Raw genomic sequence first — 26858 nt, 5'->3', positions numbered from 1 at the left:
ATTATCTATATCAGTGATCATTAAATTGACTTTTTTTGCTCATCAGCCATCCTTATTGGTAGTGTATTTTATGTGTGGCTAAAGACTTCTTCCAAAGTGGCCCAGGAAAGTAAAAATGTTGGATCCCCCCGCACTACATAATATTTCTTTTATAAAGTGTGCTGTTGTTTTGACTGTAATATGAAGTACTGACTTCAACAATACATGTGATAATCGTCCTGCTCATATGCTTTACAATATCAAAGATATCCTCCAGGGATTGGTACAAAAGAGTGACATGAATAGGATTCTCCTCCCATTACTGTACATTATCCCTAGGACTTGTATAAAGCTGTGTGCTGTGTATGGACTGGCTAAGGAGTACAAGATGCTGGCCTTACCTGTGTACCTGGCTGTGCTATGGATTCTGCAGAACAGAGGTAATCTACCAACCAGCCTGGATATTAACCATCTACTTCTGGGTTAATACCAGCACAGATTTTATTTTGGTGACAGGGCAGTGTAGGGTTGGGCACATGGTGAAAAAAGTACATCTAAAGCTGGCCATACATATAGATTTCCTTTATTCATACTGCAAGCTGAATGCAGAAAATGTAAGTGGTGCGTATGGATGAATTTTCCGCTGCTTCTTATGTATTCTGACGGCTGACAGCATCAGAAAACCACATTAGTACTTTCATCTGATGGGACACAGGGGCCATTTGGTCAACAATTTCCTTCCATTTCTTTCTATTTTCCAACTGAAGGATGTCAGGTGGGGTGGTGCCAAGAGAGCCACTCACAGATCGATCTTTGGTTAGCAGCTACATTTCGCTCAGTGTATGGCCAGCTTAAAATATAACTAAAGGCAAAACTTTTTTTTTTTTTTGTATAGAGTGGAGAAGGATAGTTATATATAGTTATCTATGAATCAGGGGTGGACTGACCATTTGGAAACTCGGGCGCTGCCTGAGGGCCCAGGGTCAGTAGGGGGCCCCATGAGATGCCCCTGGTACCTTTTTCATAGGCTTTTTTTACTTTGGGCAAGGACACAGGGGCCCCATGATCCCCTATTGCCTGGGGGCCCCATGAGTTGTCAGTCCGCCCCTGCTATGAATATTACAAATACATTTTTACATGAGCCAACTTGATTTGTACAAAACTGAGTAACCGATAGCCAATAGAATTGCTAATCTATCCATGGCCAAACATGGATAGGGAATCGACTTGGTAGACCAATTGGTTAATGTATGTATGGTTAGTGTGTTTACTGCTACAGCTGATTTGCATTTCATGATAGAAAATGAGCAAACGAACATGTTGGAAATATTTTTTGATCAAACGATTATTTAACTGTAGGTCAATCATTTAAAAAAAAAAAGTGAAATGCACATGAGCAGTAGGGGTAGTTGTAATAATACAGTAGAATGGAAAAAGCTACGTTTAATGCTGAAAACGATCAGAAAAATTTAGAAATTTGCAGGAAAATTTCAAATACAATGATTGGGCCAGCCAATGTTAAATTGAAAAGACTTCAATTATTTTTCGAATTTTTTGTTCAATTTTCTACTCATCTAATTGTCAATAAGTGGGAGTTAAATGCTACACCTAGTACACTGCTGTTACCATTTACATTGCTTTGGTAAACAAGTCTCTTAGTGCAGATTATTATATTCTATATCTTTAAAAGGAGACTGCCATACATTAAATTAACTTTTTTTAACACTTAATAAGTGTGTTTTTGCATGACAGCTGCTGAGGGCACTATAAGTAAAAGTCTCCCAGGTATTCAATAGCAATAATGTTTTAATAACACAGATTCCAAAATATTCATTCAAACTCCAAGCAAGCAGCTAAATACACTGGTGGAATATATAGGGAGCTGTTCCTTGTGATGAAAGGAGAACTGCAGCATATCAGATTAGCTTCTCTCTGCGTCTGAGCTCTGCTGTACTGGGACTGTAAGAGGCTGATAACAAGTCACATTCACAGCTTGCATTTTAAAAATACTTTCAAATATGTATTATGGAACACAAGGCTGCATTAACTTGTGTCTGTTATATGTGCCTGGAGTTGAACCACTTGCCCTCCTGAGGATTTACCTCCCTTTCTGACCAGGCCATTTTTTGCATTATGGCACTGCATTACTTTGACTGACAATTGTGCAGTCATGCAACGCTGCACCCAAATGAAATCTATGTCCCTTTTTTTCCCTGATTTCTTTTGGTGGTATTTGATTGCCTGTGCATTTTTATTTTTTGCGCTAAAAAAAAGACCTTCAATTTTGAGAACAAAACAATATTTTGGACTTTTTGCTATTAAACATGTCCAGTAAAAAATTTTGAAAAATCTAATTTAGTCATAAATTTAGGCCAAAATGTATTCTGCGACATGTCTTTGCTAAAAAAATCCCAATAAGTATAAATTAATTGGTTTACATGAAAGTTATGGTTTTTACATATGGCGGTATATATACTGGTATTTTTTTTAATTTTTTATTTTTACTAGTAATGTCGGTGATCAGAGACTTATAGCGTGACTGCGGCGGACATTCTAACACTGGGGGGAACTGACTTGATGTCACTGACATCCTCAGTGACACCAATACAGTGATCAGTGCTAATATAAAGCACTGACATTGTACTACTGGCACTGAGCAGGAAAGGGTTAACATCAAAGGGTTAACTGTGTGCTGTATGCTGTTTTGCATACTGTGCAGTGTCTGTGCTTCACTGTAAGCACACTGCTTTGCATGGATATGCTATTTATAAACAGTTCTTCCCCCCCATTGGAGATGCTCGGCAATCACTGGGCATGGGGAGAAATTAAAGGCTGGGACCCGGTGATTGACAGCCGTGGGCATGAACGGCGGCGTGGGTAAGGCACGCCCACACCTTGTGCGCGCCCCCTACCTGGAAATGCAAATACAATGATAACAATACAGACCAAAATATGTTTTATATCAGAAAATAGTGCGTAGCGCTGCCCCTGTGGGGGCCGCTGGTATTAACTGGCTCTTCCCTTAAAGTACAGAGGCTGCCCACTACCGCAAGCACCAGTCTATTCACACCGGCACCAATAACACAGTATAGGGAATGTCTTTTTAAGATTTATTGTTTGAAGACACTTCAACTGGTAATGAATTAAGGCATTGGATACTTCAAAAAGATTAGTGCTTAGCAATTAGAAGACAGTCTTCTCCTGAAGTATTTGTAAGAGCTGGACAGCCTAATGCCTCACAGGAAGCAGTTTTATTTTGGAGCAGTCTAATGCCTTGCAGCTGAAGACCAAGAGTCAAGTCTCTTTGGTCTCTGGTTTCCTTGCTCCAATGTACAATTACTGGTAGCCAATACACTTTCCAGAACACTGTACAGTCGCAGGGATCAATTTAGGGTCTTTACTCACAAGATCCTAAGATAGCTGCCACCATCTAGCTTCCACTGGACATGTTCCAGTGACTGAGACTGTCCTTCTACAAAACAGATCCCTTGTGGTAAACATCTTGCAATCAGCTTCTAGGAAGATCCATCCAGGCCCTCAGCCCTAATTCCACTGAGGCCTCAAAAACAGCTTCAGAGTCCATGGGATGCCTACTGGCAGCAGCTCGTTAGGCTTACAATCTTCCTGGGGAGAGAGAACCATGCTCTCCTGTGCGTCAGACTATTTATCACCATTCCATCACCCCAATACTCCTCTCCAGGGATTGACTGGAGCATGATAAATATTGAGGATGGGTATTTGCATCTCTCTCCCTAAGCTATGGAAGCTTCTTCTCCAAACTTTCTAAACAAAAGGCCAGTTTACTGTCCTTCAAACTGTAGGGGAGCCGGGCTGTAACCAGTGGGAGTAGAAAATGCCCTGACATCAGTGGGAGCAAACAATGCCCCATCATTGTTATTAGGCATCCTTGGCATCAGTGGGAGTACTAGTACCCCATCATTGGTAACAATGGGAGGAATAGTTCCCCATGATTTGTGTCAGTAGGAGGAATAGTTCCCCATGATTGATGTCAGTGGGAGGAATAGTTCCGCATGATTGGTGTCAGTGGGAGGAATAGTGCCCCATGGTTGGTGTCAATGGCAAGAAATGTGCCTCATGGTGGGTGTCAGTGAGCGGAATTGCACCCCATCATTGATGTTAGTGCCCCAAGGACCAGATAACAGCATGCAAACTGCCACATCAGGCTCCCGGGCTGCAGTTTGGAGACCACTTTTCTAGAAGCAGGGGAAGCAATAAAACACCTAGCCTGTGAAAACCTGAACAGACAAGGACAAATGATTACTGCTCCCTTGACTACAGAAGGAACCAAAAATTAAATGTACTTTGCATCCTACGCTAGGAGGGTGCTAAAAGTGAAAATATATAGTTCTGTGTTACAGATAATAATTACTTAAGAATGAGTTTTGGAATAACTGTACACAGAGAGCATTCATTGTTGTAGAAATAAATATATTTTAGAAATATGTCGTAGTTGTATACAGTGCAAGTATGGTGTTCATAATTCATGTGTGACCAGTATTTTACTGATTCCCGATCTTTTAACAGCCTCCACCTCTTCTTCCACTACCCAGGATGGTAAGTGCCTTCTTTTACTATATGACTGTAATTCCCTAATGATCAATAAACAGCAACATAAATACATATAAATCAGTCCATGTGATCAGCAACATAAACTTCTTAAAATGCGGTCTTACTGAAGAAGTCACGTGACATGGCGACACTCATCTAGGTGGAGCCGAGAATCAGAGGTCACAGCCACCGGAAGTGAGAGCCGTGGCCACACTCATTTGGATGCTTAGTATGCAGTTTTAAATTGTAAGTGAAATTTTAAATACATTTTTATTATTTTAAACATTACTACACTATGGGGTACTTCTGTTTCTTGTGAAGATAATGCAGGGGAAAGAGGGGGATCGCAATCTTTTAAAGGGCTAGACCACAATATAAGGAGACACATTCATCTTACACAAAGAGAGGCCTGGAAGTACCAGTACACACTGGTGAGCGGAGGCGGAAACATTTAAAGAACCCCATGGAGGGAAAAGGCACACTTAGACCTGAAAGATACAGGCCTAATTTGGAGGTGAGCGCAGTGGTGAACAGGTGGTGGCATCACAATGCACGTATTTTGATCATCACCATAGGTGTTGAAATAAGGACTACACAGTCACATTTTAAGAACTTGATGTTGCTGATCACATGAACTAATATATATGTATTTATGTTTACTGTTTGCATCAGTGGATATTTTATTGTATTTATGATATAAAGGTATTGATTTATTTGGGAAGGTGCAACAATCACTTTTATATTTATATGATCATTGCTCATTGTGGCTGCAGACAAATCATTGTCTGCAGCCGTCTCACATACAGTATATACACTGCTCAAAAAAATGTAAGGAACACTTTTTAATCAGAGCATAGCATCAAGTCAATTAAACTCCTGGGATATTGATCTGGTCAGTTAAGTAGCACAGGGGGTTGTTAATCAGTTTCAGCTGCTTTGGTGTTAATGAAATTAACAACAGGTGCACTAGATGGGCAACAATGAGATGACCCCCAAACAAGGAATGGTTTTGCAGGTGGAGGCCACTGACATTTTTTCCCTACTCATATTTGCTGACTGTTTTTTACTAGTTTTGCATTCGGCTAGGGTCAGTGTCACTACTGGTAGGATGAGGCGATACCAGGACCCTACAGAAGTTGCACAGGCAGTCCAACTCCTCCAGGATGGCACATCAATATGTGCCATTGCCAGAAGGTTTGCTGAGCCTCCCAGCACAGTCTCAAGAGCATGGAGGAGATTCCAGGAGACAGGCAGTTACTCTAGGAGAGCTAGACAGGGCTGTAGAAGGTCCACCCATCAGCAGTACTGGTATCTGCTCCTTTGTGCAAGGAGGAACAGGATGAGCACTGCCAGAGCCCTACAAAATGACCTCCAGCAGGCCACTGGTGTGATTGTCTCTGACCAAACAATCAGAAACAGACTTCATGAGGGTGGAATGAGGACCCGACGTCCTCTAGTGGGCCTTGTGCTAGCTGCCCAGCACCATAGAGCTTGATTGGCATTTGCCATTGAACACCAGAATTGGCAGGTCCACCACTGGCACCCTGTGCTTTTCACAGATGAGAGCAGGTTCACCCTTAGCACGTCTGACACACGTGAAATGGTCTGGAGAAGCCACGGAGAACATTATGCTGCCTGTAACATCATTCAGTATGACCATTTTGGTGGTGGGTCAGTGATGGTCTGTGGAGGCATATCCATGGAGGGACACACAGACCTCTACAGGCTATACAATGGCACCCTGACTGCCATTAGTTATCGGGATGAAATCCTTGGACCCATTGTCAGACCCTACGCTAGTGCAGTGGGTCCTGGGTTTTTCCTGGTGCACGAAAATGCCCAGCCTCATGTGGCGAGATTATGCAGGCAGTTCCTGGAGGATGAAGGAATTGATACCATTGAATGCCCCCCACGCTCACCTGACCTAACTCCAATAGAACACCTCTGGAATATCATGTTTCGGTCCACCCGACGCTGCCAGGCTGCACCTCAGACTGTCCAGGAGCTCATTGATGCCCTGGTCCAGATCTGGGAGGAAATACCCCAGGACACCATCTGTCGTCTCATTAGGAGCATGCCCCAACATTGTCAGGCATGCATACAAGCACGTGGGGGCCATACAAACTACTAAGTACCATTTTAAGTTGCTGCAATAACATTTCATCAAAATGGACTAGCCTGCTGCATCATTTTTTCACTTTAATTTTAGGGGTGTCTTTGAATTCAGTCTTCTGTAGATGGATAATTTTAATTTCCATCAAACGAAGGGGCATCCTTACATTCCTAACACATTACCCAGTCCATATCAGTATAGATATCCAGCATTATAATTTTCCCCATTGAGATCTGATGTGATTTTAAAGAGTTCCTTTAGTTTTTTGAGCAGTGTATATTTTGATTTATAAGCATGGTTTGATTTGATATATACACATAGTTTTTTTACACATAGAGGCGTGGGATAGAATTTTCTGTTTATAGTCAATAAACAGCAACAGTTTTGCCTGTCATCATTCTTCAATATCTCATGCGGAATATTAATCATATCGGGAAAAATCGAACATGATGCAAAGTGAAATCAACAATCAGTATTAACTCTTCAAGTAACCAATCAATTAAAAAAAAAATATTTTAGCTTTCAATATATAATAAGCACTAGTACTAGGAACTGGGAACTGACAAGGTATAGTAATTATAAGTTCTATAGCAGGGGTCTCCAAACTTTCTAAACAAAGGGCCAGTTGACTGTCCTTCAAACTTTAGGGGGGCCAGACTGTGGCGTGTGGGAATAAATATTGTCTGGGTCTCAGTGGGAATAAACAATGCATCTTTGGTATTAGGAGGAATAGTGCCTCATCATTGGTGTCAGTTGGAGGAATAGTGCCCTATCATTGGTATCAGTGAGAGGAATATACCCAATCATTGGTATGAGTGGAAGAAGTAGTGCCCCATCACTGGTGTCACAAGGAGAAATAGTGTCCCTTCATTGGTATCAGTTGGAGGAATAGTACCCCATCATTAGTATCAATGGAAGGAACAGTGTCCAAATGTTGGTGTCATTGAAAGAAATAGTGCCCCATTGTTGGTGTCGGAGAGCAGAGTAGATCCCCACCGCTGGTTTCAGTTTGAGGAATAGTGCTGCATTGTTGGTGTCAGTTGGAGAAATAGTGCCCCATTGTAGATGTCAGTAGCAGGAATTATGCCCCCATTGTTGGTGTTAGTGGGAAGAATAGTGTCCCAAGGGCCAGATAAAGGCAAGCAAGGGCCTCATCCGGCCCCTGGTATGCAGTTTGAAGACTACTGTTCTATAGTTTTAAACAGTAAATAAAAGTCTAAAGAACACCTAGATCCTCTTTTCAGAACACAAATCATGGTGGACCAGAGCTCTTCTGTACTTCTCATACTCCAAGATCAAGATGGGGAGGGGAAGGGTGTTGGCATATTTTGTGCAGTTAGCTAGCCCTGTCTCCGTTGAACTGGCTGTTCATTAATGCATGTAGTAAACAATATAAAGCAAAAACAAAAGTGAAGTGCCCCTTATTACAAATACAATAAATATGCAATAAATACTAAAGTGCAATGTACAGTGATAAATAAAAATGAAAAAAATGTCCAAAAAATTATTGTTTTCAGTGCATAACGCTTGTCATAAAATTCAACGCATGATATAAAAAGCAACATTACATGTGCCAAAGCACAAAGTATTTCAAATACAGAAAATATATCTATAAAAGTCTACCAATAAAAAACATATCATGCTCCAAAATGTGCAAAAGTCCCTGGAAAAATCCCATGATGTATTTAAAACATCTTCATGGTGCCTATTCTTAGTAATAAACACAACCACTGTGTATAAAAGAGTGAACTCTCATCTTAGGAGTTGGACCTTACTGCATTTCATAGAGGTCAAAACAGCATTTTGTGTACACCCCACTGCACCCCCTGGGTATTCCTTTAAGACTTCAGATTCTGTGCACATAGGTCTTATATCACATAGACTCAAAAGCTCATAATAGAGAAGAAAGCTCCATAGTGTACAAATCCTTTAACTTTAATATAGTACAAAAATGGTTACATTCACATGATATCCCTTTAAAAACAGCTCTCACAGAAACACACATGGATTAACAAGCCAGTGATTCAAAATGACAGCAAAGCTCTGACCACCATGATGATGTAATAAGCTCCTCCCACCTGACACGTTGTGCCCTACCAGACTTTCTCAAAGGTTATAATTAAGTAAACAATGACTGAAAAAAAAGAACATGAAAACACTACTTTGTTTAAAATATTTTCTTGTAGTGTTTTTTTCCATCCATTTCTTCCATAAGATCCTCCTAAACCTTCAACTACAAAATAATTTGTTCTTTTCCTAAGTCACTGGAGATATAGATATATCAAAATGTGTTTACTTCCAATTCAATTTAAAACTATAAAAATAGTAATATAATAAAAACAAATACATTTTGAGGCGTGCAACTCAAATTCAAATACATAAACAAAACAGTGCTTTTCCATATTTCATACAATATATAACCTCAAGCAAAATATTGTGCATCTACACATCAAAAGAAATGTGAAGTCAACATACAGTGATCCAAAATTTCCAAAGTGATATATTCTCATACAAATTTCCAGGCCTCTTGTATATACGCCCAGGGAAAGCAACAGTCCATCATGTGATGATAAGAAAACTTACAAGAACTGGTGGACCTTTTATCACATAAGGACAGATATGCAAAGGTTACACTTTTGGTGTTCCCAAAACCAGACTGGCATCTACAACATTTATGGCTCGTTTACACTGGCTTCAAAATGTAACATTGGACACACTTTTTTAAAGCATTCTGAATGTAAATCAAAGCACCTGTTTACATGTGTTTGCTTTGCTTTGCTTCAGAAATTATACCCCATGTCGCTTTCTTGGTGCTTCAAAGCATCTTCAAATCCTCCATAGAAGTCTATGACAAAGCTTGCTTACAGCTCCTGCAGTTTTTGAGAGGCTTTTATTCTGCTGTAGCTCCACTTTGTTTTGTAGGTATTGCAGATATATGATATCCCACGATGCACTGCTAAACCAACAAGCAAACCGAAAAGATGTCATCAGCAGTCACTTCTGGTTCATGTGTATATATATTATATTGGCAAAAGTATCTGGACAGCCCTCCAAATCATTTGATTCAGGTGTTCCAATCACCTCCATGGCCACAGGTGTATAAAATCAAGCACCTAGGCATGCAGACTGCTTCTACAAACATTTGTGAAAGAATGGGTCGCTCTCAGGAGCTCAGTGAATTCAAGATTGGTACTGTGATAGGTTGTCATCTGTGCAATAAGTCCATCCGTCAAATTTCCTTGCTACTAAATATTCCACGCTCAACTGTTAGTGGTATTGTAATGAAGTGCACAGTGTGCAGAAGTTGCCAACTGTCTGCAGAGTCAATAGCAAAAGACTTCCAATCTTCGTTTGGTCTTCAGATTAGCACAACAACAGTGTGTAGAGAGCTTCATGGAATGGGTGTCCATGGCCGAGCAGCTGCATCCAAGCCTTACATCACCAAGTGCAATGCAAAGCATTGGATGCAGTAGTGTAAAGCATGCCGCCACTGGACTCTAGAGCAGTGGAGACATGTTCTCTTGAATTATGAATTATGCTTCTCTGTCTGGCAATTCGATGGATGTGTTTGGGTTTGGCGGTTGCCAGGAGACCGGTACTTACCTGACTGCATTGTGCCAAGTGTGATGTTTGGTGGAGGGGGGGGATTATGGTGTGGGGATGTTTTTTAGGGGTTTGGCTTGGCCCCTTAGTTCCAGTGAAAGGAACTCTTAAGGCGTCAGTGTACTAAGACATTTTGGACAATTTCATGCTCCCAACTTTGTGGGAACAGTTTGGGGATGGCCCCTTCCTGTGCCAACATGACTGCGCACCAGTTCACAAAGCAAGGGCCATAAAGATATGGATGAGCGAGTTTGGGTGGAGGAACTTGATTGGCCTGCACAGAGTCCTGACCCCAACTTGATAGAACACCTTTGGGAGGAATTAGAGCGGAGACTGTGAGCCAGGCCTTCTCGTCCGACATCAGTGCCTGACCTCACAAATGCACTTCTGGAAGAATGGTCAAATATTCCCATAGACACACTCCTAAACCTTGTGGACAGCCTTCCCAGAAGAGTTGAAGCTGTTATAGCCAACTCAATATTGAACCATATGGAATAAGACTGGCATGCCATTAAAGTTCATGTGTAAAGAAGGCGTCCCAATACTCTTGGCAATATAGTGTATTTTGGAAGTGTCTGGTGCAGACATCACATCTGGTGTGCAGCATGGAGCAGCAGGAAGGTGTGTGTCACGGAGCAAGTAGCAGATGGCACATGTGGTGTGCAACATGGAAATGCTATAGCAGAAGGTGAGTGGGGACTGGAGGAAGAGGATAAGCAGAGCAGAGGGACTGGAGTAGGAGAATCTAGCAATGTCACACATGGTGTGCAGAGTGGAAGCAATATAGCAGGAGGTAAGCAAGTACCAGAGAGAGAGGAAGATCAGCAAACCAGAGGATTACCAGAGCTGAAGGTTACTACTGAGTGGGGGATCATCAGATCTGGGGGTTCCTACTAAACAGGGAATCAGCAGCACCTGGGGTTACTATTGAGTGGGGCATCAGCAGAGCTGGGGGTACTACTAAGCAGAAGATTTGCTGAACAATTGTATTAATTAGCTGAGGATCTGCTCAATGAGGGTACCAATGAGCTGGGGATCTGCTGAACAGGGGTATCATTGAGCTGCGGATCTGCTGAGTGCAGGCAATACTGAGCTGGGGCTCTACTGGGCCCCATTAAAACAAATCAAAAATCAACACACATACAGGGCATCTGCCAAGCTTCATTAAAGCTTCAAATAAGCATCACCGAAGCACCATCGTAGCACCACTGAAGCATCATCGAAGCATCACCAAAACTTCAAGAACACATACAAAAATCATGTTGAAGTGGTACGCACTTTAATGTGTGTTAAGATCAAAGCAAGTGTAAATGACCCCTTATTGATTCATCTCCAACACCAGGGGCTTTCTACTGTACAAGATTCACAAACACTTAAACAGACACAATTCCAAAGTGCAGTACAGTTTGTTAAAACAATGATTAAAATAGCAAACTGATATTCAGAATGTTCACTAAATGGAACAATGTATAATTAATTGGAGATTTCATTATAAATGTTATGCCCTAAGCAGATCTATAACTTGCACTGTGTATAGTGCTGTTGGCTTCTGAATACAGGTGAGTTGTCAGATCGGGACTCTGCAGGGTTTGTTTACTCACCCCCCACCTGCAATTTCTGCACCCCCATCCCAGCAATAAACAAATGCACCTAGGGAAGCAACCCCTCCTGCCCTCCCCTTGTCCTGGCCCTGCCCCTTATCTCTTGTTCTGGGACAATTCTAAAATGTTGGTTCTTCTCTCACTTTCTTTCTCAGTGACAATGGTCACATATACAGATATCGGAGTGAATCTCCCCAATGGGAACACAAACTGCCACAAAAGCTTTTCATAGGCTCTAACCCTTCCCTATTATATTCTGATTCCTCCTTTTATGTTATAGACAGTTGATGGTTGCATTCATTTAGTATTATTTTATCTACAGAGAGTCCTCCGACATCACTGCGGTTGGCAGATGGTGAGCATGCCTGTGCAGGACGGGTAGAGATCTACCACCGGGGAGACTGGCAAGATGTGTGTGATGATGGCTGGAACAGAGTCAATGCAGAAGTGGTGTGCCGGCAGGCTGGGTGTGGAAGTCCTATCGTTCCACTTGTTACGTATGGACAAGGCAGTGGGAACATCCTCCTGGATGATTTGAGCTGCAGTGGAACAGAGCAGGTACTATGGCAGTGCTCCCATCGTGGGTTCTATGTACATGACTGTGTGCCGCTTGAACATGTCGGAGTTATATGCTCAGGTAACTATTTCCTTCACAATACATGATAGAAATGCAGTAGTCTATATAGCATTTAATCTTTAGTGATGTTAAAATTCACCGGACCTTGATGCATTATCTTACAATATAATTTTTTTCATGGAGTGGGGAGAGTTTAGAGTCCCTGACTGGGTTTTATTGCATGAAGAAGATTCCCCTCACCTTCTTTCCTGGTGGCACCAATTATGAGACAAGAAGTAAGGGGTAGGAGCATCTAAACCTGACAGAGGTTGTGTTGTTTTCTAATCCAAATCTAAAATAAATAATAAAAAAAAATGACCAGAGTCATTTAGGGTCCTCCCATATCTTATTTATCAATCCATAATGATCCTGGTCAGCTATTGGATATATTTTGTTCTTATCCAGTAAGCTTACGAGAGGTATAAACAGCTTCAAAAAAGACTTTGAAAAAACAAAATGCTACTTTATATTTGACCACTTCAGTAATAAAGAAATGTAGCAGTGATGGCTGAACCCCATAACCTCCAAGGCTCAGAAATAGTTTAACCTTCCCTGTCCCAATAAGTTTTGACTTAGGATACCCATTTCCCCTGGTGGGTCTTTCCTAGGTCCATTTGCATTTTCTTCCTTGCTTGGGAAGAAAGGTAATATCAGGTACGTGGTAACAGAGGCCAATGAAGAGAGGGCTTCCCTTGCGGCTAAGTTCCAGACTCCTCTGAGAGTGGGACAGCAGGAGTCAGGCCCAAAGTGACACAGGTCGCCTGTAGGAGTGCATGTTTATGGTCCACCCAGGAGCACAGCTGATGCATGGAGATGAGGTCTGCAGACAGATCACGCCTGTGTGAGGTATGCAAGTCCTTCCGGGAGGATTACTGGATAGCCGGTTCAAGCCAAGGTTAGGTACCAGGTGGGAATCAGAGTAGACGTAGTCAGATGGGATAGCCAAGGTCATACACAGAGGAGCGAGAGAGAGAGTATCCTTTAGCCAAGCCGAGGTCAGATCAGTAGTTAAGCAGAGTAGACAGGTCCAAGAGCAAGCCAAGTTGGTATCAGAAAGTCACAGGTCACAGGAAACAGGAACCAGGAACAAGGTGCGGGAGCTAGAGATCATCCAGCAACTTGAGGAAGTGATGAGCCTCCTTATAAAGGCCGTCTAGCACCAAACTGAGGCTGATGCATGCTTCTGCGGCCATGCAGGGTACTGGCAGAAATGCCAGATCTTCCAGAACTTCTGCCGTGGATAGGACCCTGACAGGTAACCTCTCTGATGATTGGGAGATTGCACGCAGTTGTCTCATCTCTACTTTTTTTGTGCAAAAACTCTTGCCAAACATGGTATCCTATATTTAGGTAAGTATAGTAGCAGTGGCATAAGAACCAAAAGATGACTAAATACCTTATATAATATTCTGGTGAGTTATAAATAGCATCTATTTGTTGCTACAAATTTTCTTGGGTGAAAAACTGTAAATTCAGTCCCTCAGTAGATTTTTCCATATATATCTGACCAGAATAGACTAGAGCCCAGAAAGACTTTATAAAGTGCCATTTAGTGGATTCTGCTTGGGGATTTATGTAGAACTCACAGTATGATGGAACAAGTAGAATTGATTGTGTCTTCCCTTTATATGCTAAACAGATTCCAAGCCGTCTGGTACTGAGCCTCCAGGTAAGTAAAATCTGTGAGTTTCTATTTATTTACTTATTTATTTGTGGAAAAAGAATGACATAATCCAAGCTGTTTTTTATTTATTAGCACTGACTTGTTTATATATACTGTGATCAGACTGACCAACTCAACCTGTTCCCCTGCTAGGGAATACCTAGAGAGTCCTGGTGCCCTGGACAGGAACTAGTAAGGGGCAGAACAAAAACTGCCGATCCCGAAAGTGCTGACACTGGGAAAGTGATCACTTCTGCTTGTCATGGCACCATGCATGGCAACTTATTTGAGAAGGATAATGAGGCTGCTGATGGTTGCGCTTGGAGCCCTGAGGAGGTCTTGCATTCTGCAAGAAGCCTAGAGATGTTGATTCCAATTTGCCCATAGTGTCCGGAGGTAGCCCACTTGGCTATGTAATAGGTGTGGTGTTGCCACTGCCAACATTTCTTTTACTGGATGCAGTTTATGCAGGTAGAGCCCCAAGATCTTTCTAGTTTACCATCCACCTGGTAAATGCAGCTGAATGTTTCGCTCGAGGGTCTGGATTTTTTGGGCTGGCAAGGACATTCAAAGTCACAGTGTTTTCTATTGAGCATGCCGCATTACTTAGACACTGTCCTAGTGCGGGATGGGGGCTTCCATCTTCTTTGTTTGGCGAGGGTCCAATTCAGCTGGAAGCAGTGGATGATGAAACTGCTTCTCAATCTGTCAAGATGTTGCCTGCAGAGTAGCTGGCCCCCATGGGACTTGATTTAGCCCTTTCTTCAATCTTCAGAGATCTGGAACTTCCAGTGTGTGGTATTCCAGCTGGGAAACAGGACACTGGAAAAAGGGGAGGTTCAAAGAAGTCAAAATCAAACACCTGTCACGTACCCTCTGGTGGAGACTACAAACAGCTGTGCTGACACTTATTTCAAAGGCATACTTCACTTGTGTGACTATTAGAAAGCTGGTCCTGAGAAATGGTGTGCAGCCGACACTAGAATGGATGCTAGTAAACAGAGAAAGGCTGAAAGAGGCTGAAGGAGATTGCTGTGATCTAAAAATGGAAGAAAAAATGCTGAAAATTGTATTTAATTGAAAAATACATGGCAATTGTTTATAACACACCGACACAGTGCTTTATTAAACTATCCAATTAGGTTTTGGAATGCCCTTAAATTATATTCTAGAATAATTCAATTTGGATTTTAACTGTTTTAAGCAATGCAAAGCTTTGTTCCTATTGTACTCCCCAAGCAGAATTAATAAGCCACAGCCTTGCTCCCAGTGCCAAGCTCCTCCAGGAGGTGGCAAAGGAAAGGCAATACAGAAATGCTCCTCATACCACTTATAGAAAGCACCAGCTGATCCAAACAAACTCATGGAAGCCTCAGCCCTGTAAAGGACATCTAAGGAGTCTGCAGAAGCTGAAACCATATCTTATGGGAAGATTGTACAGAGCAGATCACAGTGTTTCAAGGTCATCAAGGTCATAAGCCACTAATGTTTAATCAGGTTATACACGTATAACTTAAGATCAGCATTAAATGTTTGTTTTTCCCTTCCTGCAGCATCTGTTATAGACCTACGATTGGTCAATGGGTGGCATAGATGTGCTGGCCGTGTGGAGCTGTACTACCATGAATCGTGGGGCACGGTATGTGATGATCAGTGGGACATTAGAGACGCAGACGTTGTGTGTAGGCAGCTTGGTTGTGGGGCTGCAGTTTCGGCTCATGGGCAGGCACGCTTTGGTGAAGGAGGTGGGAATATAGTCCTGGATGATGTAAACTGTGCTGGTGACGAATCTCTCCTAGATCAATGCAAACATCGGCTGTGGGGAGAACACAACTGCCAGCACAATGAGGACAGTGGAGTCATCTGCTCAGGTATGGAACAGCATAACTGGTTACATAGTTACATAGGTTTAAAGGAAGTATTTGACCTTCAAGTTCAAGAAAGAAAAAAATATTTATCTCTAAGCCAAGTTACAGTATTAGTAGCCATTTTATGGAAAGAAATTATTTTGTTCTAAGTCTTTATACTCACAAATTTAACTGGACATGTGATGCATACATGGGGGTTATATTCAGCTGAAAACCAAATGTCAAAATACCCGTTTGAATTAGAGATCAGACAGCTGAAGCTATGACTTTTCCTGCAATGGTTAGGCTTGGTCTACCCACTCAAGATCCCCAGTTAACTCTCTATACACCCTTACACACTTCAGGCAAACTTTGAATAAAACAGGGATTCCTGGTTCACCTATAGCACACTACATGTTCAAATCAGTCAGCTGATGCAGTGATCCATCTCTGGTCATTCTCTGTTCCACTAGCAAAATGCCAAAAATATGGTACCTTATAGATCATACAATGTCAAAATGGGGTCAACGGTTCCAAGAATTAAGAAACTTGATTGTTACATGCAGTCATACCCTTCTAACACCTCATTTGTAGTATATGGAATGATGTTTGAATCAGAGCACAGACATTTTTCAGCTGTGGTGAAGAAGGTTAATTGGGACTCTGAGCGTAAATACAGTATGTGGTCACTCCTCAGCAGCTCTTAAGTTTTTATTGCAATAAGAATCAGATAACATGATAAGGGATATTTGGGGTAGCACTTGTTTCAGGTCTGGAATATCTTTGAAAACAGCCCCAAGATGGAGAGGTGTTAGAATCTCTATGGTGTAGTCATGTTTATGCCAGTTTTTTTTATTTAAATAAGTGATGTTTATTACTTTTTGTCTGCAGCAGCTGGAGTTCCTGCACCAAAAGCTCCAGGTAATTTTTCCATTACTACAGACCTTGATCAGGCTTGCTTACTGTGCCTTATCCAGACCTTATATGCTGGATGGTTTAGTCAGGCTTGTTAAGTATTGGAATGTGTGCCTTTACTCCATATATAATTATCATTCTCCATTTAGTCTGTTTCCCTAATTTGTAATAGGTGACAGACTGTATGTAAAAGCAAAACATTGAACTGCAAAAAAGCCAAAAAATCTAAATATTGGCCAAAAATCTAAATATTGGACTGCATCTCAATAAAGTAAGCATAGTTAGGAAGTTGTCGACCAAACATAAGTCCTGCTATTATAAAGCCAAGCCAAAAACAAAAAAAAGAAAATAGAGTACAAGGTGGTATCAAGTTTTATAGCACGCCAACAGACGGCAGCACAGGGCTGCACACACAGTCAAGGGAGCACCGACCTTCATAAGTCAGTGTGGCAAAAGACATCGCCCTGTGTACATCAGGAACTGTGCAACTAGTGCTATTCTGATCACGTGCAATACCATGTCTGCTATTTTATCATGGAAAGCAAGTTAAAACAAAGAGCAAATGTGAAATTCTGCGTGAAACTGGGTAAATCTGCTACAGAGAAGTTTGACATGATTCGGCAAGTTTATGGTAATGTTGCAGTTCGAGGTGTTTTGAGTAGCATGTGCGCTTCAAGAACAGAAAAACATCACTGGAATACGACAAGAGATCAGAAAGACCTTCAACAAGCTCAACCCCCGAAAATGCCCTCTTCCCAAAGATGAAGATCCAGCTAAAAGATTGTCATTTTAACAACATTGCAGAGATCCAGCGATTTGAAGATCAGTGCTCCCTGTGACTTTGTATGCATACTTGTGTTACCATCTGTTGGCGTGTTACACAACGAGTCTGGAAACATTTTGATACCACCTCGTAGTTGAGAAGTTGTCAACCAAACATAGTTCCTTCTATTATATCATGAAAACTTCTCTTCACAATACTTGCAACCTTAATGGAAACCCACCTTGCTGTCCACACTCAAAACATTAGTAGTTTGTTAAGTATGTTTCAAGACTTTGCATTTTTATTAGTTGATATGGGCGCTGGTAAAAACTTTGGCAATCCTAGGGGGTCTGCTATGACCAACTAAAACAAAAGTCAGCAGATTGGTCAAAGATAGAATACTGTGTCTCTAGGCTACACAAACTAAAGAAGTTAACTTTGATATTAGATTTTTAGGGGTATATTTATAAAACAGTAAGGCTGCATTCTCCAAACATTCACTGCAGATGTATCTGAAGCCGCACGCATGGAAGGGGCTTATATATGTGTGGCTGCGGGGAATGCCTTGGCTGCTTATGATTGGCCAAGTACAGTGACAACTTCCTGGTGGGATTGCTCAGATGGGTTTGGACTAGGATTCAAACATGCCTAAGCTTTTCTCTATCCTTGAGTATGTCATTTGACTAAATGTAATAAATAAATATACATGTTTTAAAATAATTTTGGAGGTTCTTTCACAGCAGACAAAATACAACTGGTGAGTTCTTGCTGCATATTAATTGAGGCCACGGTTTCTCCCCTACTTCTTATCTGGGCAATAAATGTCTCTTTATGTTGGACTCACATGGGCACTTTGTACAGAAGAGAATCTGGCACCTGTGTTGGAATGGTGATCCACCTTTGATCAAACCAACCATCATGGGGTAGCACCATTTTGAAAAGTCTGATCGTCATCCCAACCATGCCAAAATGTTTTGTTTTTAACAGATTTAGCTTCTCGGATGTCTACATAATGTCCTTTTTCCCCTGCTGTTTTAGAAATTCCCCCTAGTGTACGACTTGTTAATGGTAGTCATCCCTGTGAAGGGCGTTTGGAAATTTCTTATCGGAGTGTATGGGGTACAGTGTGTGATGACCTATGGGACATGGCAGCGGCTACAGTGGTGTGCCGGCAGCTTGGCTGTGGACAGGCCCAGAAAGCTCCAGGAATGGCATTCTTTGGTCGAGGGACTGGCAACATTTGGCTGGATGACATAGACTGTAAAAGCACAGAACCTGCTGTATGGCATTGTCGCCACCGACCATGGGGCACCAACAATTGTGACCACAGTGAGGATGCTGGGGTAGTGTGTGAATCAGGTAAGTCAAGAAAATATACTGTTTATATCATTACAACTTTATGAGCATCTTTACACACTGACTTTATGCTCTTTGATACATTTAACCCCTTTTCTAACCCATTTTTGCATTTTTTTTCCACACATGTTAAAACGCCTATTTTAGGTTTTGACGATAACTTGAAACTCCCAAACATAATTTAAAATCAAAGAAGTGCCACAATCCCATCCAGCCAACCTAGTGTAGACTTGAAAACAGCCTCAGGCAATGAGTCTCTGTCAAAGGCACGACTCACAGCATGTTTCGCTCTTCCCACTGGAGCTTACTCATAGGATAGTACCCTATGAGTAAGCTCCAGTGGGCAAAGCAAAACATGTTGGGGTTGTGTGGCTTAGATGGCAACTCATAGGTAGAGGCCATTTTCAAGTCTACACTAGGTTGGCTGGATGGGGGTATGGAGCTTCTTTGATTTTATACATACATAGCTTCGGATGAGCACCCTTGGCAGGCTGCACCTTTCTTACTGGTGACTTTGGGAGTTTAGTTTCCTCAGCTTGAACTGCATTCAAAATCCAGCACTAAGGTTTTTCAATTGAGTATTTTCAGTATAAAATACATGCCATACATAATTTTAGTGCACATCAAGGATGGGAAGGACAGAACCAATAAGTGGTGATCAAGGACTCAAGTTGCCATAGGCTGATGGGTTTTGAATAGGTATTTAGCAATTGTCTGGTATTTACTACATACCTGAACATGGTTAACTAACACAGAGTTGTCAATCATCTTACTATACACGATTTTCAGGTTACATGAACTATAACTGCTAACTTAGATACTTTATCATAATTTTCTTGTACCATGTATGAATATGAGTTTTGACTAAATATAATGTATATAATATCATTTTTTGGCAATGTGTAGGTTCTACTACAACAGCAATACCAGACTCCACAGGTAAGTCCCTGCAGCATATTAAAGTGTATCCAAACATAGAAACAGATGGCAGAAAAATATCAAGAGGTCCATTGAATCTGCAAATTTTTTGTTTTTATACATATTTTGTATTTTTTTGTTGTTGTTTTTTTCTTAAGTTTCTTGTCTGAGTATTGATCTATATTTGTCCCAAGCATTTTTGAAACCATTTATTGACTGACTCACTACCTCTGCTGGAAGTCTATTCCAATCAACTACCCTTTCAGTAAGATTCATTTTGAACTTTCCTCCTGTTATTTTGAACATTCCTCCATTTTTTGTATCCCTTCTCGTCTGTTAAATATACCATCAAAAACATTTTATTATATTTGTTCAAACAAAATATAGAGAATTTCAATGTATTATTATTTTTTCTATAATTTTTTGGTTGCTGTTGGTTGAACTAGCTGGGCTTGGTTTTTTTGCAACCAGACTATGAGACATAAATGTTTGATCAGATACATTTTACCTTAGTTCTCACTTATGCGGAAATCAGTGCGGTTTCCAGTTTGCAGAAATGCACTACAGTCCATTTATCATGATTTCTTATGGATCTAGCTTACATCTGTGCATTTTGAGCCGGTGCAGTTTTTGGAAAGGGTTAGGGACTTTTTTTCCTGCAGCAGATTGCATTTTGCGTGTAATAGACTTCAATGGACTAGCACCAAAAAGTATTGTCTGACACTTGAGTGTAAAGTCACATCAAAGTTGTACCCATTCAAAGTCACATCAAAATGGCATCAAATTCAATAGTTTCCTATTGGCAAAACAAAAATGCAAAACGCATCAAAAACATCTGTTCAAAAATGTGAAATGCACCACAAAACGCACTGTGAAATCGCACAATCCGCAATCTGCATAGATGTTAACCTAGTGGACGTAGCAGCATGTCCTCTACTAATTATCCTTATAAGAAAAACCCTTTCATATGGGTGTTCCGCCTACTTCATCAGTTCAGTCACACTTTTTTTCAGAGAAAATATGAATTCAGTTTACAACAGTTTTTCATCAGCTTTTTTACATCCACTAGCTGGAATCACTAAGTCCCGGAGAATTTTTTCCATTTTTTGTTTACATGATTAAAATATTATTTAAGGCTTGAAGATTTTTTTTATGTCACATGATATTAGTGCAGAAGTTTATGAAAGGCAACATTTCAGGAAAAAATACTACAATTAGGACACACAAATGCAATAAATCACCCAACTGTTTTTGGTAAAATATAAAAGATGAAATTGCACCAAGTAAATAAATACCCAACATGCAAGCAATAAAATTGTGTATGCCCAAGAAACAGTGAAAAAACTTTAATACACTATATTTTCCATAGGCGATGCTTTAAAAGCCCCTATAGTTTAGAGTTACCCGAGAGCTCTGGTGTTAGAGGTATTGATCTCACTCTGGCGTGCGTGGTGATATATATCATGTGCAGCGCTATCTCCGTTTTTGTACATAGGCACGCCAATGCATAGGTTTTTGTATGTATACCTGAATATATGGGGGTCAGGGAGCTCAAACCTTTTTTTTTTATAATCCTAAATAATCCCTCTCTTGCCAGAAAAAAATTTCATAACACTGAATCTAAAGTAAAAATCAAATTAAATTGTTGCTGCATGTGCCTGTCATGTGTTTTCCTCATCAAAAAGTACACAATCCCAAAAAAGTGCTGTGCAACTGAAAAAATAACCTATATGTATGCACTCATAAAATACCTACATTACATATGTGTACAAGAATGAATAAATAAAATAAATTAATATATGTTCCCTGGTACATCAAATATACATAGTGCACAATACAAGTATTAAATAAAATATGAATAAAAAAGTCCTTATAGAACTGCAAGAAATATCTTCCCATGCTCCAAGTTTGTGCTAACAGTGTAATGTCCAAACTAATATAATAAAAGGCATGCTCCCAGTCTCCACATGCTGCACCACCACCATGTGCCTCCACCTGTCAATGCTGTCGCTTACTTCCACTTATTGACCAACTATAGCTTAGGTCAAAATCAGCCTTCCCAATATCATGAGTGATAATCCTCCTCTCCACACGATTTTATGTCAGTAGCTCAATGAATCACATAAAAGCCAATACGATAGGGGAAAGAATACTGTAGAAACCTCTCATAGCGTAGTACCCCAAGGAATAGATTTATTCTTACAAATAATCAATCATACTCACAAATATAGTACACTGAACCAGTGCAGAAGAATCATTGCCTGTTTCATAAAATACAAGTTGCCCCCTTAAGAAAAAACATCCATCCAAAGTACAGCAAGTAAAATGGTCGAGCTCATACTTCTGGCACAATGACGTCACACGTAGCTATGTGACGTCATTACACTGGAAACATGAGTTGCGTTGTTTTTATTTTTTATGTGTCTCTTTAAATGTTTTTCTTTATTTATTTTTGTAACATGGCTTTATTGTTATCACATAGGGGAGAAATAGCCCTCTAGGTGTTAGCATATAGGCTACAGGTTCTCTTTATGGCAAAGGGGGGGGGGGTGCAAGGCAGGGGCAGGAGAAGAGAGAAGCATTGTTTATACTGAAGGGGCAGTGTTTACTTACAGGCTATGTCACTTGCCGGCTCTGAATGCAATTTCCGGCTCCTTTGTTTTCATTAACACCAGATAAGGAGCTGTCATTCGGCCCTGCCATTAAAGTAAACAAAGGAACAGGGTCACCCAGTGACATTACCAGGTGAACCCATGCCTTTCTGTACATCAGTGGTGGGGCCGAATGACAGCTCCTGCTTTGGTGCTGAAGAAAACAACGGAGCCGGCAATTGCATTCAGAGCTCACAAGTGACATAGCCTGTATGTACACATTGCCCCCTCACTGTAAACACTGCTCCTCTCTTTGTACACACTGCCGTCCCCCCTCCTTGTGTGCTGTACACACTGCCCCCTCCCCGTAGCTCAGTCTGGCATTTTTCTAATATATCTTTTGTTTAAATTCTGCTGTCAGTGAGGAATCCCCACTGATGACAGAAATGAGCCACTGGTTGTTAGGATGCTGGCGGCTCCTAACAACCAATGCAAAAACGGACCATTTGTTTACATCCGTTCAGGTCTGCTTCCAGTTTTTTTTTAAATAAAGAGCTATGATCCATTTCAAAATATTGGATATTCTAAATATGCTGTTCTTGCCTTTTTGTGTTGGATTTAGTGAAGTTCTCTATGAGTAAGAAGAGCAATTAGCACCTATGTTGAACTGGTGGTCCACCCACTTTCCAACCACTCCTAGCAAGCATTAAAACATGGCTGTGGCCTAACTGCTGTAACCCCCCCCAAAAAAATAACCAAAATACAATTTAGAAATTTAATATATGATTTAAAATTTTGACCATAGATACACTTGAATATGATAGCATTGCATAGGGCAGTTGAAGTCAACTGGAAATATAAAGCCCAACTCCAACTTATTTTTTTTTTTAAGTTTTGAGTAAAGTCAGCAAAAGTTAGATGCTTTGTCCTTTGTCTTGGTGGCTGTATAGTTCTTTTTCCCCTTTGTAAATGTGGATTCTGGTCATATAGAAAATGGGACAAGTGCTATGTGGGGGAGGCCAAGACAGAAATATATTATATTTATATAATTTTCTTTTTGCAGGTTAATGCTACATGGTGACTTGGCTGAAGACTCACAGAAACGTCTGTACAGGTGTGACAGAACTCTATAAAGAAATGTAACAAATGAACAGCCAGTCATTCAGGAATATTGTATCCATAGAAAAGCAAAACTACAATGTGATTTCTGTAATGTAGATGCTCATAAAAGCTCATTCAATTATCAGTGCTTTCAGAATATGCATATAGGTTATACAAGTACAAGTACATTAAGCAACATAACTCAAGCTGATCTGTATATGTGTCCAATGTAACACAAGTACACTGATTTCTTTTGGTAGTTAAAGTGGAAAATCCAACAATTAAAAGTGTATCTAAACCCAAGAACTAAAATGTAATATTTTGCAGCTTATCGTTCCTGGTGATCCTGCCAGTAACACACATCCTGGGTGACAACACTCACTTACTACCAATATCGTGAACACTCCCAAATCTAAATAACTGCAACCCAAAAGAAAAAAAGAGAAAAAAAACTTTCACCCTTGAAAGCAATACAATAAATATAATGACTCTTTCTTTATTCCCTAAAATTATACCTTCTAAAGTGAAAATCTACACATATATAAAATGTAAAATTATAACATATTACAAGATAAAATATAAATATAAATAATGTCCCAAAATGTCTCTAAAGATTCAAATCACTTTCTCTTCCACCTCCACATCATCTCTTGTGATACTGTGTACGAAATTCCAGATATACTGATCCAACGTTGAAAAACCTCAAAAAATATATAAACTACAAATAGTGTATTACCTTAATTACATCACAAATGTGCAATATGTGTCATGCACACTCCATAACAAGTGTCAAAACAGTAAAAGGAAAAAAAAAAAAAAAAGATTTATATATATATATAATTATAACCAAGGAGATAATAAATGAGCGTGAACAAAATTATTCCAAAATCACTCAGATATGTGTAATGTGTATCTTACTAATTGTGACAGTGAACTCAAACACTGCAAACACTAATATTATAAAACAAACAAAGGTGAATACACATATTGCACATTTGTGATTTAATTAAGGTAATACACTATTTGCAGTTTATATTTTTTGAGGTTTTTCAACGTTGGATCAGTATATCTGGAATTTCGTACACAGTACCACAAGAGATGATGTGGAGGTGGAAGAGAAAGTGATTTGAACACTCACTTACTGTACCTTATCTATACAGAAGCAGCATTCTCACCCTAGTACAGGAAATGTGTTAGGACTACGGTACACATCCCCCTCTCCCCATCACCATAACATAGGGTGGAGCTGTTCTGTAGTCCACAGAAGAGTAACAGGAAGGCTGGTAACTTTGTTTTAAATTTTCAGTTCTGTGCACAGCAGTGGCAGGCTCAACATGTCATTGTCTGTACTTGCTGAAAATGTGCTTAGCTTAAAAAAGGAAAACTATTTCAGCCACCACCTCTAATGACTGTTCAGCTGCAACATATTACATTTTTGCTCTTGTGTTGAAACATTAATAATGAATAAAGTTTCCTAAAAATTTTGAGACAAATTATGCGGTTACTTCTTGATTGAAATGTGTTATTCATAAAAATCACAAATCGTACATTTTAAATAATAGTTTGTCCGGTCCCTGTAGGACTGAACCTCTCACTATCACACTGACACAATGGGGGTTATGTACTAAAACTGGAGAGTGCAAATCTGAATGGAAACCAATCAGCTTCCAGGTTTTATTGTCAAAGCTTAACTGAACAAGCTGAAGTTAGAAGCTGATTGGCTACCATGCGCAGCTGCACCAGATTCTGAGTGCTCCAATTTTAGTCAATCTCACCCAAGGCTGCTTATTCCCCTTTCATCTAAAAATGATCATGGGGACAATGGAAAGCTGCTCACACATGACCAAAAAGTAAACAGGTCAACTTAGGCAGTGCTCTCAAGTTGAAAGTGATGGAAAGACCCATTGTAAGAGCATTGATTTACTAAAAGCTGTACAAGTGCAGTTGCACTTTGCAAGGGCATTTGCTCTAGAGCTTAGTAAATGAGGGAAAGCACTGCTGACTTCCATCATCAAATCGTGTGGAAGCAAATATTGTTTTGTTTTTTTTTTCATTTTGCTTGCATGTGATTGAATATTTTTTGCAAAGTGAATCTTCACCTCTCACTAAGCTCTGGAGCAAATACCCTTGCCAAGTGCACAGTCTATTTGTCTTTAATTAAATCAACCCCAACGTAGTAAATTAAGTCTACATATTCAGTTAAATCAGATTTACATGGTTAATGTTAGAGTTCTGACATTTGTAAACACGAGGATGATTTGGGCTTTAGATGAACTTTAGCATCTCTTTACGCCACAAAACTAAACTCCAGGCAGATATAAAAAACAAATTAATGCAGCCACTTGTAATCCCATGTTAAGCAGGGCTCAGACTGGCAGTGAGAGAAGCAGCACAAGGAGACAATCAGTTGATGAGCAGCATGTTGATTGGAGGAGAGAGCAGAGTGACAGAACTATCTGCTGCTTCTTCACTGTCAGGCACCTACCGCTTCATTTAGATTGATGTGCCTGGATAGGGTCTAACTGCAAAATAAATGCAGGGTAAGCCTTTCCAAACCTTAAAGTAGTTCTAGATGTAGAAGATTTTTATACCTTAATGCAGTCTCTGCATTGAGATAAATACCCTCCTGTGTTCAGCTCTCTCCCACTCTCATATCACGATCCAGCACTGTGCCTGAGAGCAGTGTCTCTTTCCTCTCTGGACAGATACAGTAGGCAGCAGCAGAAGCCATTGGCTGCTGCTACTGTCAATCAAAGCCCGTGAGGAGGGAGCAGGGGATGGGCTGAGCAAGGTTGTGTGTGTCAGCGGGCACACACAGTCCGACTCAGGAGCAAGCCCACACTAGTGCCACATAGCAAATGGCTTGCTGTGGGGGCACTAATTAGTAGGGACTCCAAAAGAGGAGGATGGAGGCTGCTCTGTGCAATAACCATTACACAGAGCAGGTAAGTATAACCTGTTTGATATGTTAAAAAATTATTACATTTACAGTAATTTTAACCAGTTCCCAGCCGCGCTATAGCCAAAAGATGGCTACAGCGTGGTCGGCTAGCTCTAGGAGGGAATCCATGGATGTCCTCCCAGAACCACGCACCCGTGCACCCCCTGGGGTGCTCTCAGTGCGCGATCTGTGATCGCTGTGTTCTTCGGACACAGCTGATCACATGGCTATGAAATGGGCCAATCACAGCCGCTTTTACCATGTGACCAGCGGTGTCCAATC

At 40.6% G+C, this 26858-nt stretch overlaps 1 protein-coding gene across 2 annotated transcripts; it reads left to right on the top strand.

Annotated features, from left to right (window-relative positions):
- The first annotated feature begins 355 nt into the window (after positions 1–355).
- On the top strand, positions 356–23780 carry LOC149474199 (scavenger receptor cysteine-rich domain-containing protein DMBT1-like). Of its 2 annotated transcripts, none has more exons than XM_089669766.1 (9): positions 356–419; positions 4525–4554; positions 12188–12502; positions 14121–14150; positions 15944–16015; positions 16883–16912; positions 18708–19028; positions 19932–19964; positions 23598–23780. In XM_089669766.1, exons 1-9 carry the CDS (start codon positions 368–370, stop codon positions 23600–23602), a joined length of 888 nt encoding a protein of 295 aa, XP_089525892.1. In that variant the 5' UTR covers positions 356–367; the 3' UTR covers positions 23603–23780. The 2 variants fall into 2 exon arrangements, with proteins under 2 accessions (XP_089525892.1, XP_089525884.1); XM_089669758.1 differs by having other exon boundaries at positions 15698–16015.
- The last annotated feature ends 3078 nt before the right edge of the window (positions 23781–26858 follow it).

This window comes from Staurois parvus, unplaced genomic scaffold (genome assembly GCF_062004578.1).
Source record: "Staurois parvus isolate SC_StPar_1 unplaced genomic scaffold, SC_StPar_1.0 ptg000009l, whole genome shotgun sequence".
NCBI classification, from domain to species: Eukaryota; Metazoa; Chordata; class Amphibia; order Anura; family Ranidae; genus Staurois; species Staurois parvus.
The sequence above is the reverse complement of the archived record's forward strand: the minus strand, read 5'-3'. Positions and strand labels throughout refer to the sequence as shown.

Bases quoted from the DNA above. Each gene is read 5' to 3' on its own strand.
- LOC149474199 (XM_089669758.1), top strand. From the start codon at position 368: ATGCTGGCCTTACCTGTGTACCTGGCTGTGCTATGGATTCTGCAGAAC. The intron at 12,503-14,120 runs GTAACTATTTCC...TATGCTAAACAG, and splicing joins TGTCGGAGTTATATGCTCAG to ATTCCAAGCCGTCTGGTACT. The intron at 14,151-15,697 runs GTAAGTAAAATC...CCCTTCCTGCAG, and splicing joins GTCTGGTACTGAGCCTCCAG to CATCTGTTATAGACCTACGA.